Here is a 15,457-nt window from a genome sequence, read left to right on the forward strand (position 1 = left end):
CACAGAACTAATTTTCCTGAAATGTGACCATCGCTTTTGGAAATGAGTAGAGAAGAAAAAAAAATAACAGTTGTATTTGCTGTACGCGCTGTGAAAACACATCTTTCATATAGTGCCAGAGAGCCCACGAGGCTTTGTCTTCTGTACAAATATGAATGGCAGCCTCTTTTCTAGCCCTGAGCAAACGCTATGGTCCTCGTCATCCTCCTCCTCCTGACTCCACCGTGGGACTGCATTCTGTAGGAACAGTGTAAAAAAGACCACTGGCACTGAAATTGATTTGGCTTTAATTAACCATTGTACAATGATCCATGGCTTCTGCCAAACAGTCGGCGTGATTTACGATCCACTTGTGGTTGAATATGGGCACAGGAGGCAACTTCAGCTGAGCTTCTTCTGTTAAGAAAGAAAGTAGTTCAGGCTGAGTTTGCAATCCAGAATGTAATATGATATTTGAGACACCAAAATACAGGCATTTTGAAATTCTCTCTTTCTCTCCTAAAGGATTTTAAATGTTATGGAACCTTTTTTAGCCCTTTAGCCTTTCAAAGTAGATAGTCACGATTATTTGCAGAACATGTTTTGAATTTGCCATGTGACAAATTAGTTTTTTCAGAATTCTGGAACAAAATTTCAAAAAAGACCCTCATATTTATATTTATTCTCTGCCATGTAATCCAATTTAGTATGTCTGATTTAAAAGCAGCAGCATATCTTATTGATTAATAAGTAAATAAATCTGTATGTGCATTTTTCTCTTGTCCTGTATGTGACCTGAAGTGTGTTTTTGGTGTTTCTTTATTTGCACAAAAAAAGGTCTGCTCACTTTAGAACGCACTTTAGTTACCTTAAACTTAAGCCTTTTACAAAAGGGGATAAGTTTTTCTCCGAGTGCACCGTGAACGTTTGCCTGTCAGCCGTGGGATTGCCGCTCCCTGCAATCGCCACCAATTCCTGAACGTTCATTGTTCTGCAGCTGATTGAGGTGGTTTCTCCTTTTAAGACTCTGTGAGGGAAAGGATCGCAAATCACAGACTTAGCAATCCGCTCCCAACAAAATCTCCTCCCTCTTTCACTGTAACAGGCCAAAGATCGTGCTGCGCTTGCAAGTCTAACAGTCAATACTTAAAAAAGCCATGAAAAAGAGAGCAGCATTAGCATATCAAAGACCAACATCTGACAAGGGCCTGCCTGAACCTTCCATAAGTGGTGTGCACTGGGAGAAAAGGGTTTGACTGTACAGGAGGATAGGTGGGAAAAGTCCAACGGTTGAAGATTACTAAGGGTTTTACTGCTGCTCATCAGTCACACAAGATGAGACCATCACAAGAGAGGGATTAGGAAGAATATTAGGGGGCAGATGTTGAAGATGAGAGCCCTCCTCTCTGCCTCGGGCTCTGATTAAACCCAATATCTAACACATGATTTTTTTCAGTGAGAAGGCTCAGAGGTCAAAAGTATAGAGTAGCTATGGTGGTCAGAAGAATAAATGGAAGGTATATAAGTGTGGCGTTAAAAGCCAGAACTAACAGACAAGGAGGGAGTTCAGTGTCTGGTGTCAAATCTCTCCTCTGGCTTCTGTCTGCTGTCAGTGAGGTGAAGACAGCCAGAAGACAGTAGAACAGTAAAAAAAAAATATGAAAAAAATCATCTTGGCAACAGTGCAGGACATGGTGTATTACAGCTGTATTTAATGAAAAAAAAGTGCTGCATTGATCATACTGTGGGGAATTCCTCCAAACATCCTGTAAAGCTAAAAGGCCAGGGAGCTCCCTGTGCTGGTCTGATTGAGAGTTTCCTGTTTTAAGTACTTAATGAGGAACTGGGGAAAAATCTTACTTCCAGGTCTCTTGACTTGGATGCTTTCCGGACAATAATAATGAAACAAAGCTTCTTTTTTCCAGGTTCTTCTGGCTGATGTTACCAAACACCTGCTGTTGCTGTACATGTGCAGTTTTAAATTTTGTTCAGTAAGGGTCTTACATCAAAATGCAGAAAAAGAAAGCAATAAAAAGAGATTTTTAATAACGGCAAAACCAGAGAGAGGAGAAATGACTCAGCTGCAGTTTCTCTACTCTGCCATTTTGGAGCCCTAAGGCAAAGTAACACACAAATGAAATATAAAAATTTTACTTGGACGCTTTCAGTTTCACTTGATATGGTTTCCTACAAGAACATAGCATGACAGGTTATTTTCAATAAGCTGATTCTGTTCATCTGGATGTAGCATTTTCACATAGCTGAACCAATGGCCCAGTGATGTATCAGGATAGGATAACTAGTGTGCAAGCTGAGATCAGTTTTATGTAGGGAGAAATTAGAGGCTAAAACTATACCTGGACTTAAAGATGGCTGAAGTTAGGCATTTTAACATGGGGGTTAATTACACTTGGAGTCAGCCTCGAGTGGCCATTTGGGGAATTGCAGTTTTCAGTACTTCTAGTTTGGCCATCAATCCACCCCTTCATTCTTTCCACTTATCCTTATCAGAGCTAACACATTAGCCCTGTGTCAGAATATCTTTACTCAGATAATATTAATCTGAAACAGCAGACTGTCAGTTTTAGTGACACATTTGTGAACACAGTGCTCAAGAGTTTCTACAGATAATAATGTTGGACTCTTAGTACGCTCATCTGGCTCCACATAAATGCTAATATATATCTGCTGTTTAACAGCTCATCACTGAAGGTAATAAATGCTACTTTCAGCAATTCCCTTGTCACAAATGGCACAGCAGGTTGCTCCACCTGTTTGCTTTGGCAGAATTTTATACTGGATGCCCTTCCTGACGCAAACCCAAAGGGTTTTTGTGCACTGGGCTAGAATTTTATCAGGGACCTTCAAATTTCCAAGCAAATGCATTAACTGCCACACTATGGAACCAACTAACTTAGCACCAATGTTAATAAATTAAATTGTAAGGAATGAAAGACCAAAAACCACAAATAGATACCTAAAATCGTTACATGTACAACTGTATTCAGTCAGTTTACTCCACAATAACATTTCATTAGTTCCTTTGAGTCAGCGTCAGCTTGAGGTCAACAAGCCATGGGTCTTTTAAATGAAACCACAGATTGACATGTACAGGATATTGATTTTTATCTTGAATTATCTTGAATTATGAGTAAAAATAATTTGAGAACTAAGTAAAAGTCTTTACAATAGTTATTTGTCTTGTATGTGTCTGATGTTGAGGCTTTTTATCTTGTTGCTGTAGATTTTCAACCTACATTACAAATGCCCTTTGGTTTATTGTAGAAGGTTCAATCCATTGAACAGTTCACAAGAAATGAAACTTACCCTTTCTCGCACTGCGCGCTGCTTGGCAGCTGCTTAACAGCAACTGTCTCATTGGCTTATCTAGTTAATGATTTGCAAATTTAGGCCATGTAGCCTCCATGTGGTATTTACCAATGCGCTTATCTAATCTTTGTCTTTGCATATTAGCACTTCTCCATCTGAAATGTAAGCTCAGCTAAGTTTCAGTACCAGTCAGAATAAATTCGCTACCAGTCGTTCCCACCAGCTGACTGAAGAGGTGAAGCCATGGCACCAACACTGGTGAGTGATCCTCTCCTTGCTTTTACTATTACTTCATTGCATTGGTGTGTTGTGTGCTTTTACTTGGTCAAATTTTAATTATTTTTTGAAATATTAACATTCAGAATTTATTCTAACCTTTTTCTTTGTCACAGCAAAGAGATTCAAACAACTTTGATATATTATACATTATTACAATATCTGAAAATTACTAGGCGACTCGTATTTTCACCTCGTTATGATTTTTGTTCTTCCTCTAGTCAGCTTTTACTAGCTCACTTGTCTATTTACACTGAGTGCTGCCTTTTCTCATTATTTTCAGTTTGACAAAGAGCCAAAGCCAGGGGACCTTATCGAGATCTCTCGGGGGGCATATACACACTGGGCTGTCTACATTGGAGGAAATGAAGTTGTTCATTTACTGCCTCCAAGTGAGTGTTACATTCTGAACTTGCACAAAACCCAACACACATCAACGTGCCCTACATAATTCACGGACCTTGCTTTAGTGTCTCTCTGACCTCCTTTTTCTTCTTCCAAAAAAGCACATCCAGGTGGTGAGTTGGGATCCTTCGGTGAGCTGCTGACGTTACTAGACAGCGGTAAGGCGCAGGTGAGGCGTCAGAAGATCTGGGAAGTTGTCGGCTCCAGCAAATTTGAGGTCAATAATCTTCTGGATGATGAGTACAGTCCTCGTGAGCCTCACGTCATTGTGAGGGATGCCTGCAGGATGGTCGGTCGAGAGCTGCCTTACTGTATCACTACTCAGAATTGTGAACACTTTGTCACAGAGCTACGTTATGGAAAGCCAGAGTCCCGCCAGGTGAGGGATTTTTTATAAATCTACCTAAAAGAAAAGTCTGTGTGATCAAACGGGTTGTGAATTCTCTTGTGTTAAGCTGAACATGGCCTAAACCAACAGTGAAGAACAACAGTAACACTTTATTGCTCTTTCAGTGAGAAATGATTTTATCAAAGTGATTCACAGCCTGGTGTTTGTCTGCACCTGCACTGGATGTGTTTATCGTCTAAGCACCTCATTCATTGTAAAGATACACAGATGTAACACAATCTATTATGAATGATAAGAAGCAGATGTGGTGCTGAATAAATTTTGATTATGTATCAAACGGCAGATTAGCAAGCTGATTTGCAAGTTCCAAAAAAAGCTTGCTTAATCAACCCGATTTGTCACCTTCGCTGCCATAAATAGCTTTCTGAAATGCATTAAAAAAAAAACTTCTTTTTCATGCTGTTCAATCAGAAAATGCAACATGGCAGCTGCTCAATTTTTAATGAATGTAAACACAGCCATTATTTTCTGTTTTGTTTTTACTGTCTATTATTGCAGCCGTGTGGAAGTCAGCACTGAAATACAACATCTACAACAATGCAAAAACTGCTTTCCCTCCAACAACCAGCACAACTGCTTTTCTCTTTATTGTGTTTTTTTTTTTCATAGGTTCAAACAGCAGCTGTGATTGGAGGTGTCGCTGTGGCAGGTGTAGCCGCTGCAATTTTGGGTGCGGCGCTGTTTTCCTCCTTCAACAAAGACGAAAACAAAAGAAGAAGAAATTATAAGTGATTGCAGTGATTGATATCATTGATATCAGTGAAAAGGAAGGAGCTAGTTTGTTGGTGTAACAAGGTCAGCAGAAACAATAAGACAACTTCAAATAGGTTGACGAGAGTTGAGTTGTAAAAAAAAAAGTAAGTGTAGATATGCCTCGACTTATCGTGTTTTTACTGTGTTCTGTTGACAAGAAGTAAATGATAATGCAGTAAAAGCTGTGATGGAAGTTTTCAGTTTACAGCCACAATATTAAAACCGCTGCTAGGTGAAGTGAATAATAAAGTTATCATCATTAAAGTGATCAGTGTTGCTGCTGAAACTTTGGGCCCTCACTTTGACATGTGCACCCAGCTCTTCTGGAGTCTATACTTCAAGAGGTCAGAGGTGTTTTGGCCTTGTAAGAACCTTAAAAAAAGATTTTTTTAATATTCGTAGTGATTGATGTATGTATCTAGATTTTGCCAAAAAAGAAAAAAAGCATGGATGATTAAATGTAGACACAAATAGTTATGACGTTACAGTAGCAATCATGAGAGAGCATAATATTGAAAAGGCAAACAGAAGCAGGAAACCACTGAGCAATCCTTTTCTGAAGGCTTAATTATGAGCTTAAAGGGTGTTTATCCCCCAGTGGCTGTGCAAACAGTGTGCTGCAACACAAGCTTTCACTGTTCATATTTTGACCCTTTTACAGATGAGGCAGGTGGACCAAATGATGAGTCACACCAGACCATGTGATCACTGCTGGTTATGGGTTTTTTTACAATCAGCATGAGGAATTCTAGGATTGAATATATTTGTGGAATTGTGGGTATTTTAGCACATTGCAGATGGTTTTAGAAAGCTTGAATTTTGACTTTTCCTCAAGGTAAACATTGAAATCGATGTACTGCCTAAATACTAAATAAAGATTTGGAAATTTGAAATGAGGCTTTTTGACCATATCACTGTACAGACAAATATACAGTCTAATGTTTTGGATATTTTTTTTGCAATGTAGAAGGAGGTCAGAGCCCTGGGCCATGCCAGTAAAGCTATTAGCAGGTGGGTGCAGCTGGGCTTGCTTAGTCCCCAGAATCACTACAGAACCCCACATTGTTTGAGGTCACCGTCTGTGAGCTCCATGAAATCCACTGCAGTCTGCAAACACTCTGGTCATGGGACAGAATCCAGAAATAATAAAGCCTCACACCCTCCACGCTTTGGGAGTCTGATTGAATGGTTAATGGTGGCTGATCGTTAGGCTCAGAGTCACCATGCATAACAAATGTGCAGCATTGTCACTCGGTGAATGATAGAAAAGACATGCCAATAATATGCATGATTACAGAGAGATGGTGAGTCACGGCCTCAAACATGATCACTGATTAGATGGTATCCATTCATTGATCCATCCGTCTGACCCAGGGCCGATAAATCGATATTTGGTAATGAAGATAATGAATATTTTTTTCAGTTAATTTAGCTAAGAAATGCACTTTATAGTACATTTGTTCACTTTTCTTTATACTCTGCAGAGCTCTTTGCCTTGTCATTTCAGCCACACTGGTTTGGGCTGTTGTCAGTGAAATGTAATTGACGTTTAAAAGTTAATAGAAAATATTCTCATTCTCATAAACTTTGAATGAATTCATGAAAAATACACAGGAACAGATTGTTGGAAGTTGCCATGTTGTCCCGCCATCTTGAATACAGAGCTCATAGATGTTCACGTGCTGTGGAGGCAAATTTGAATTAATGTCTACAGCTTCAGACTCAAAATATGTAGAAGAAGAAGAAGAAGATTTTCACCAAAGAAGTGAAAAGGTGAAGGAAAGAGAAAACGACATTTTCATCTATTCCTGATATTCTCGGAAATACTTATTCTCAACAGATTAGACATGCAACCATCCCATCTCCATACACCATCACAACAAAACTGGCTAAACAACAAGAACATGTTCAGTTCAGTTCAATTCAATTTTATTTATACAGCGCCAAATCACAGCAACAGTCGCCTCAAGGTGCTTTAAATTGTAAGTTAGACCCTACAATAATACATACAGAGAAAAACCCAACAATCATATGACCCCCTATGAGCAAGCACTTTGGCAACAGTGGGAAGGAAAAACTCCCTTTTAACAGGAAGAAACCTCCAGCAGAACCAGGCTCAGGGAGGGGCGGGGCCATCTGCTGCGACCGGTTGGGAGAAGGAAAACAGGATAAAGACATGCTGTGGAAGAGAGACAGAGGTTAATAACAGATATGATTCAGTGCAGAGAGGTCTATTAACACATAGTGAGTGAGAAAGGTGACTGAAGAATAAACACTCAATGCATCATGGGAGTCCCCCAGCAGCCTACACCTATTGCAGCATAACTAAGGGAGGATTCAGGGTCACCTGGTCCAGCCCTAACTATATGCTATAAAGTTTTAAGCCTAATCTTGAAAGTAGAGATAGTGTCTGTCTCCCGAAGAGGGGCCTGAAAACTGAAGGCTCTGCCTCCCATTCTACTTTTAAATACTCTAGGAACAGCAAGTAGGCCTGCAGAGCGAGAGCGAAGTGCTCTAATAGGGTGATATGGCACTACAAGGTCATTAAGATAAGATGGGGCCTGATTATTTAAGACCTTGTATGTGAGGAGCAGGATTTTGAATTCAATTCTGGATTTAACAGGAAGCCAATGAAGGGAAGCCAAAACAGGAGAAATCTGCTCTCTCTTTCTAGTCCCTGTCAGGACTCTTGCTGCAGCATTTTGGATCAGCTGAAGACTTTTCAGCGAGTTTTTAGGACAGCCTGATAATAAAGAATTACAGTAGTCCAGCCTGGAAGTAATAAATGCATGAACTAGTTTTTCAGCATCACTCTGAGACAGGATATTTCAAATTTTAGAGATGTTGCGCAAATGGAAGAAAGCAGTCTTACATATTTGTTTAATATGTGCATTGAAGGACATGTCCTGGTCAAAAATGACTCCAAGGTTCCTCACAGTGTTACTGGAGGCCAAGGTAATGCCATCCAGAGTAAGAATCTGCTTAGATATCATATTTCTAAGATTTTCAGGGCCGAGTACAATAACCTCAGTTTTATCTGAATTTAGAAGCAGAAAATTAAAGGTCATCCAGGTCTTTATGTCTTTAAGGCATTTCTGCAGTTTAACATGTGCTTATGAACTAACTTCATGCCAGCTAATGTTAGCTCGAGTGTCCTAAAAATCACACTTTCCCCTCTGATAAACAGTTTCATTATATACTCACATAGTACGAGATGTTATTTGGTAATTGTCTGAGTCCAGCAATGTTACATCCACTTCAGAAAGAAAAAAGAAAAGTGCAGGATATCCTGAACAAATCACGTCAGAATCACTGCAATCTACTGACATCTAGTGGTGAGATTTTACACACTGTACCTTTAATAATGTATGAGCGTTGCACATTGATACCTACTTCTACAGACAACAAACATTTGGTAAAGATCAAAGTTCAACCTCAAATCATCTGATCTCAGTAACCACAGTAACTTGTGACCTGACTAAACCTTACCTCATATAGCAAATGATTAAGTGCACACAGCTGAGATATTAAGCAGGGGTGAACATGCTTCCACTCAGAAGTTTGAACGGTTCCCACCATATGTACGACACATCGTGCCCCCTCCTATAGCAGGAGGCTGTTAGGTTCCTTTGAATTTGGTGTTATAAACTGCAGCTATAAACACTCAGAAATGTGAAGAGACAGTTTGTATGAACTGGCTTGTTTCAAGTTTACCCTGGCCATAAATATGAAAATGTTTTTGTGGGCATAATAATGTACAAACTCCAAGCACTGGGGGGATAAACTGCATTTAAATAAGCAAACAGAGAGAATTACATCATGGAATAGTCACATCTGATAGCAACATGTGGTTAGAGGTGGATGCAGAGCTCTGGATGACTCCCAGTGGACATAAATCTGGGGAACTTTTCTAAGAACTGCCAGCAACGGAAATCACTTTGTTGCCGTTTCCACCATACAACTGCCCGACTGCACAGCTTGAATGTTTACCTGTGATGATCTGGGATGCAGTAAACTTAAAGCCAACAATGGTTCAGTAATGGGTTTTTTCTTTACATGATTAATAGGTCTTCCCTGGTTAATAGTAAGATAAATGAGTTCAGAGATGCTTTATCCTGGAGCCTAATGGACTGAAAAGGGACTTATTGTGAGTTTCTATTGTACACTAGGCTTGGAGGCAGCACTGAACCAACATGAATAAATACAGCCAGTAAAGAGCAGTTGGTGATAAAAGCAGCGTGACAGGCAGCCACGGAGGCCAAAAATCAACTACCTTTGGTGTCACTTGAGGATATATGGTTCCCCCTCCGGGTTCTGTCACTGCTAATGTCTCACGTTCAGTTTCCACAAAGGCAAACGTGGAGGACGTGGCCTGGGCCAGGAGAGCCATTAAAAACGACCCGAAATCTTCCATCCGATACAAAGATGTCATTGAGGTTTGTCTCTGCACCTGCTGAAGTCATGGAAGAGGTGGCAGAAGGTCTTCCTCTGTGTCAGACTAAGCGACAACAGTCCACCACCTCCCAAAAACTAGCCAGACAAGTTTTTTTTTCTTTTTTTTTCGAAAGGCAAACTGCTGCCATGCCAGATAAGTCAACAAACGAGGGCCAGTGAAACTTTGTTCATCGTGTGAGGGGCTTTTTGTGAGAGGGGTTGTGTGGAGAGAAGGGGGAAAGGAGGCTGGGGGGAGGCAGGATGGGGAGCTAGAATTAGGACCACATAAAGACAAGAGCCAGAAGGACGCGGTTGGGAGATGGTGGATTGGACCACCCTAAATGTAAGGCTTCCTGGCTGCTGATGCACACTCAGGTGGCAGTGGCTAAAATACCTCCATCTCCCACCATTCGCCGGGTTCACAATGAGGAAACTGTTTCGGCAGGACAGGGGCTCTGCCTCTCAGACCACTGACAGAGAGAGATTAGAATAACAATGGCCTGGGTTAATGATGTTTGTGCCGCTGAAGACACAAAGTCATTACTAAAAAAGCCATTAGGCCTCTGAGTCAAAGAGAATGAAAGGGGTGTTTTTTTCACACTGATTGCTTGCAGCGAATGTTAAACAGAACGGTGATCAACACACAGACCACCAGTCGTTCAGTGTCTCATCTTATGGCAGGTTCTCAGTATTTTTCTTTCAGCTATAGCTACTTTTTAACTTATGCAATAGTGGCTTGTTTCATGCATTAGCTGCACTTCCTTTCAGCCTTTTCACCTGACTTCTTTACTCAGTTCTACACATCATGTTGAGGCAGAAGGCAGAGCAGAGCTGGAGCTGGAAGAAGGGGGCAAAAAAAGAAAAAACCAAAGGAGGGAGGAAAAGAGCAAAGAAAAAGAAGGCTTTGAAGAAGACCGAGCTCGCAAAGCTGTATTTTAAAGTTGGATGGCACATCAGAGGCACGAGCAGCTAGAGTTCTGGGGTTTTTTTAAGGCCCATATATGCTCATACTGCAGCATCCAAAAAGAGCATTCTCTTTAAAGCCGGGCTGAGTGAGACCAAACATTCACCGCCGTGCTCCGAGGCTTAATTATCGTTTGGATCACAAACAGAAAGCTGGTTTCAGAGTTGCAGAAGATGAACAGAAGATGGCTGTGTCTGAAAATAATTAGACGCGACATGATTTCAGCTGTTATTTACATTTATATTACAGGCTGACAGTATCATTTAGAGCGACATGGGGCAACAGTAGAATCAGTTTCATTTCCTGTGCTTCCTTTGTCCTTGAATGTTCTGTTTAATAGATGTGATAGGGAAAGAAATGAAAGCTGGACTAAAGGAAGTGCTTAGTGATGCCTCGTTATGTATCGCATTTGGCCTTAACATTTTGAAAATTAGTTTGTCTCTGTCTTTTAAAAAAAAATGCCAACATAACAAGCTCCAAATACAGAATTTAAATAAATCCAGTGTCTGGAAAGACTAATCACCACCATCACCCTTTTGCCAATTAAAATCAGATCATCGTGATTCAGGTGGCTTTATACTGTAACATGCTAGTTTGTTTCAATAGTACTCTTAAAATGTGTGAATGTGTGTGTGAATGGGTGGATGTCTGGATATGTAAAGCGCTTTGGGGTCCTTAGGGACTAGAAAGCGCTATATAAATACAGGCCATTTACCATTTAAAATGACTAAAATTCACATTGAATATCAGAAATGGTTTCCTTTGTGGCTTAACCAGGAATATTAAGCCTATAATGACACCCAACACACTATGCAGATCTGGACCAGACCATCACTGAGCTCCTGGACAGTCTAAGGTGTAGCCTGGTGGGACTGGATGGATCTAACACTGTTGGACTTAGGCGAGCATGGAGGCCAGTATCAATTTCTTCATTCTGCATATTCTTGCTACATGATGTTGGGCATTGTCGTGCACCAGGAGGAACCCATTCCCACTGCACCATCACAGGGTCAGACTTGGTCAGAGACATTCCCATGAGTGACCTGCTGGAGGTCATTTTGTAGCTCTGGTACTCATCCTGTTCCTCCTTGCACAAAGGAGTAGATACCGGCCCCCGAAGATGGGTTAAGGACCTTCTATTGCCCTGCGCGCTCCTAGAGTAACTGCAAGCAACTTTGATACTTTATTTTTCTATAGGTTTGCTTCAGTAAATTAAAGAAATTTGAATAATGACTCATTAGAATAGGCTGTGAAGAAAGACATGTACTTAATTTAGGGTAAACATTGTTTATTGTAACAACCTTAGTTACAGGGACTGCTACTTCCATGACCATTACATGGGTTTGAAAACATTTAGGACCAATTCATTTAGATTTTTTTAAATTTACAGCAACTTTCAAACAGGTCAGCAGTGAGATAAACGTAAAGCACTTGGTGGTCTGCAATTTAAGCAGTCATCACTGGGCAATATGAGGGTCAAACTAAACAATAAATGCACCAGATAGTCTATCTAAAATATTTATGTCTGAAGTCCCATGTTTCTGACGTTACACTAAATCCACATCTCAAGTAAATAAGACAATTTCAGGGAAGAATCTCAGCAAGAGACATAACAAATAGCTGAGTTGGGTAGAAACTAGAGCTGGGCGGTGAATGGGGTTTGTGATTAAATATATGCAAAAGCAGAAAGAAACAATTAGAATGCCTATTTTTGAAAATGATGAAGTGTGACATATGCTCAGCCCTCATCTAAATGCTTACTGCCTTCTCCCAGAGCTGGTTTGGAGGGGTGACTGAAGAGAGAGAGGAACTGAGGAAATGCCTGTGGCCGAGCCTCTTATTTTTCCATGGCAGCGTTATAAACATATAGTGCAATAACATCTCCTGTATGTGCCCTCTCAGCCCACAGAACTGTGGCCGGCCTCCTAAAAGCAGCACTATGTTATTACCGCCCACTATGAATGCTTTCTGTGTCTATGTGTATACGTGTTGTTATCGGTTGGCCTTCACATGTAAGTCTGTACATGTGTTTGGTACAAAGAGGAATGCAACATACACTTAATGGGTGCAAATGTTTATTTCCACAGGCTTCCTGTGTAAATGATCCTGCTCAGCCTAACACAGGTAGATTTATGGGGCCTGATACATGGGTATAAATATGCCACAGAAATAGACTGTAGCTAAATGGTGGAGATTGTGCAGTCACTGAATGGGCCTGACTGTCTCTGAAACAGGAGTAAATAAGTCTTGCATCCACAGATTCGCGGCTCAGCCTCCCCCCAAACCAGCAGCGGTAAAGCTGTAAAGTCTGACAAGTTTACCTGTTTATGTGAGGATTTTATTGATTATATACAGTACAACCATTCTGTGATGGGAGGAAAAAATTACAACCACACATTAATCATTCATTAACTGTATAATTTCCCAAGAGTGTGGTTTGTTCTTTCATTTTCCATGTTTAGCCCCTATTATTACAGTAAAGGATTATAAGTCACTGCCATTCATCATCAGACCACCTACAAATGTTACAACTATGACAACTTCATCTTTGGGAAGTAAAGGAATTCCCAAGCTCTAAACTTCATCTTTATGTGCTAAGGTTTCCATCTCTAAGTGGTAAAACAGGTCACTTGTCCAATATCGTCTTTCTCCCAGGTTGTCACATTGTAACAACCCACCAGCTTCACATTGTGTATCTGTTTGGCACAATTTTTTTTAACAGGTTTAACAGTTCCCGAGTGTCTGAAACAGATGCAATGGGAACCTGGGTGACAATGCCTTGGGATGTATAACCATTTTGAACAAAATAATAAAGAGAAATACTGTATATCAAAGATGCACATAGCTTCCTGGCCTATAAAATCAAGCCAATGTAGAAGTGACTTTAAGTTAATGGGGAAAAGAGCTTAAACGTAAAGACTGCATGTTGCAAACTTTAGGATATTAGTTTAAATATCCGCCTTCTTGGCTTTTGTGCCTGAGAGAGGAACTCCCAGAAATGCATATGCAACAGTATCAGTTTCCACCTCTTACAAGCAGTCTTATCTCTGCACTCTTAGCAAATCTGGCCCTTATATGTTCATATTACATAATTTAATGTGTGTGGCTAAACCCAAGTGATGAATAAGATAAAAGACAGAGTCAATATGGAGAGTGAAATGAAGGGGTTCCAGACAGGATTCAAACTCTCGTCTGGTTCCCTTCTTGTTGGATGTTTTCTGATCGGATCTTCCATTAATCCAACCGCCTCCTAATGCAGACTTCTGACACTGGACATCAGCATTAAAAGGGTAACCCTTGGGTAGATTTGAGATTCCCATATGTTAACTCACTGCAGGACTGTATTGGGTGGACTTAGTTTTGGCTTGGTGGAAAAATAAACTGGCAAATGTGTAAGTTATATTCTTTCTTTAACATAACATGTTTTGCTTTGACTTACCGGCAAAAGCAGACTATCATGGTTTCATGTCTTTTTCTGTTTTGAACAGGTAGCCAACAACAGTCAGCGTATTTTTCAGCTACATATGATCGGGTCCCCATCATGCATTTTCAAAAGGTTTAACCCTTTTAGGCCAAGTGTCTCATATATTTAATATGTTAGTTTTTAAAACCTCGGCATCATGAGTGTGATTTTTTTTGTCCCTATTGTTATACTAATTCGAACTCCATCCATCCATGCATCCATCCATCTTCTTCCGTTTATCCGGGGCCGGGTCACGGGGGCACCAGCCTAAGGGGAGAAGCCCAGACCTCCCTCTCCTCAGCCACCTCCTCCAGCTTGTCCAGGGGAACACCAAGGTGTTCCCAGGCCAGCCAAGAGATATAATCTCTCCAGTGTGTCCTGGGTCTCCCAGTCTGATATGCCTGGAACTCCTCACTCAGGAGGCATCCTTGTCAGATGCCCGAACCACCTCAACTGACTCCTTTCGATGTGGAGGAGCAGCGGCTCTACTCTGAGCCCCTTCCTGATGGCTGAACCCTTCACCCTATCTCTCAGCCTAATTTGAACTCTTACATGCAAACTGCTAAACACAATAAACACTCCAGTATGAACAAAAAAAAAAATCAATTTTCTGGCAATTGTTTCACCATCCAGGCTTTACAGGGTTAATGACAAAGAAATAGCGATGTGTTTTTGAGTTAACACTTCTCTATAAGTTGCATCCTCGCCTCAGTTTGAAAATGACACTTGTCTCTGGTTTATTTATTGGTTAAATTTAGCAGTCTGCTGACAGCAGCGTACACAAACTCTCAACTTCTCATGACAAAACAAGATAGACAACAGAGCAACAAAAAAGAATAATCTTGTCTGGTCTTGTTCTTGTTTTTGCCTTTTGTCTGTAATTACATGTGTGTTAAATATGAAATGTAGCATTAAAATCCCATCCTTTCAGCTGTTTGTGAAATGTGTCTGTCTTTGAGTGCAACCTCTTTCAGTATTGCTAAAACAAGCCGATGTAAAATGTATTATTCAGACGCGATCTCTGAGCAAGAGCCATGGTTCTGTGCTGTAATAACTCGCATACTGTACATGATATCAGCATGGAAGTTGTGAACTATTTATGCTTTCCTCTCGTCTTTGAACATTTCTTTAATGATTTAAAAGCGAAATACTTTGACGCCGTGTTGTGAAGCTGCAAAAGCCGGGCACAGCAGAACACCATCTGCCCATTTTTTTGCATCCTTTATCCTGTTATGCTGTTCTATCACCATCTTTATCCCAGTTTGTATCATACACCCACAGACACACTGAATATATGGAGATATTTGAATAAAAGTAACACAAACCAGACATATGTATTGGTAGCAATGCAGCATGATTCCTCTTCTGTTGTTGGGAGCTTAAAATTTTGTCTTCTTTGCTTCATTTCCTTAATTTTTTTTGTGCTATATGGGGAGCCAAAAAT

The 15,457-nt window shown here is 40.5% G+C and overlaps 1 protein-coding gene and 1 long non-coding RNA gene across 2 annotated transcripts; one reads left to right on the top strand and one right to left on the bottom strand.

Annotated features, from left to right (window-relative positions):
* Positions 1–249: 249 nt before the first annotated feature.
* On the bottom strand, positions 250–4,174 carry LOC102083222 (uncharacterized). The gene is made up of 3 exons (XR_266371.4): positions 4,046–4,174; positions 848–1,006; positions 250–396 (listed from the first exon to the last, which is right to left on the bottom strand). It is a non-coding gene; the product is annotated as an uncharacterized LOC102083222 (long non-coding RNA).
* LOC100692627 (HRAS-like suppressor 3) lies at positions 3,448–6,045 on the top strand. Its single transcript, XM_025901126.1, has 4 exons — positions 3,448–3,567; positions 3,869–3,977; positions 4,092–4,369; positions 5,009–6,045. The coding sequence occupies exons 1-4, from the start codon at positions 3,553–3,555 to the stop codon at positions 5,129–5,131; spliced, it is 525 nt and encodes a 174-aa protein (XP_025756911.1). The 5' UTR covers positions 3,448–3,552; the 3' UTR covers positions 5,132–6,045.
* Positions 6,046–15,457: the final 9,412 nt, after the last annotated feature.

This window comes from Oreochromis niloticus, linkage group LG19 (assembly GCF_001858045.2).
Source record: "Oreochromis niloticus isolate F11D_XX linkage group LG19, O_niloticus_UMD_NMBU, whole genome shotgun sequence".
NCBI lineage: Eukaryota > Metazoa > Chordata > Actinopteri > Cichliformes > Cichlidae > Oreochromis > Oreochromis niloticus.

What these genes read in the sequence shown, in the direction of transcription:
- LOC100692627 (XM_025901126.1), top strand. An exon ending in TGTTCATTTACTGCCTCCAA is followed by an intron (nt 3,978 to 4,091) that starts GTGAGTGTTACA and finishes CTTCCAAAAAAG; the next exon opens with CACATCCAGGTGGTGAGTTG. An exon ending in GAAAGCCAGAGTCCCGCCAG is followed by an intron (nt 4,370 to 5,008) that starts GTGAGGGATTTT and finishes TTTTTTTCATAG; the next exon opens with GTTCAAACAGCAGCTGTGAT.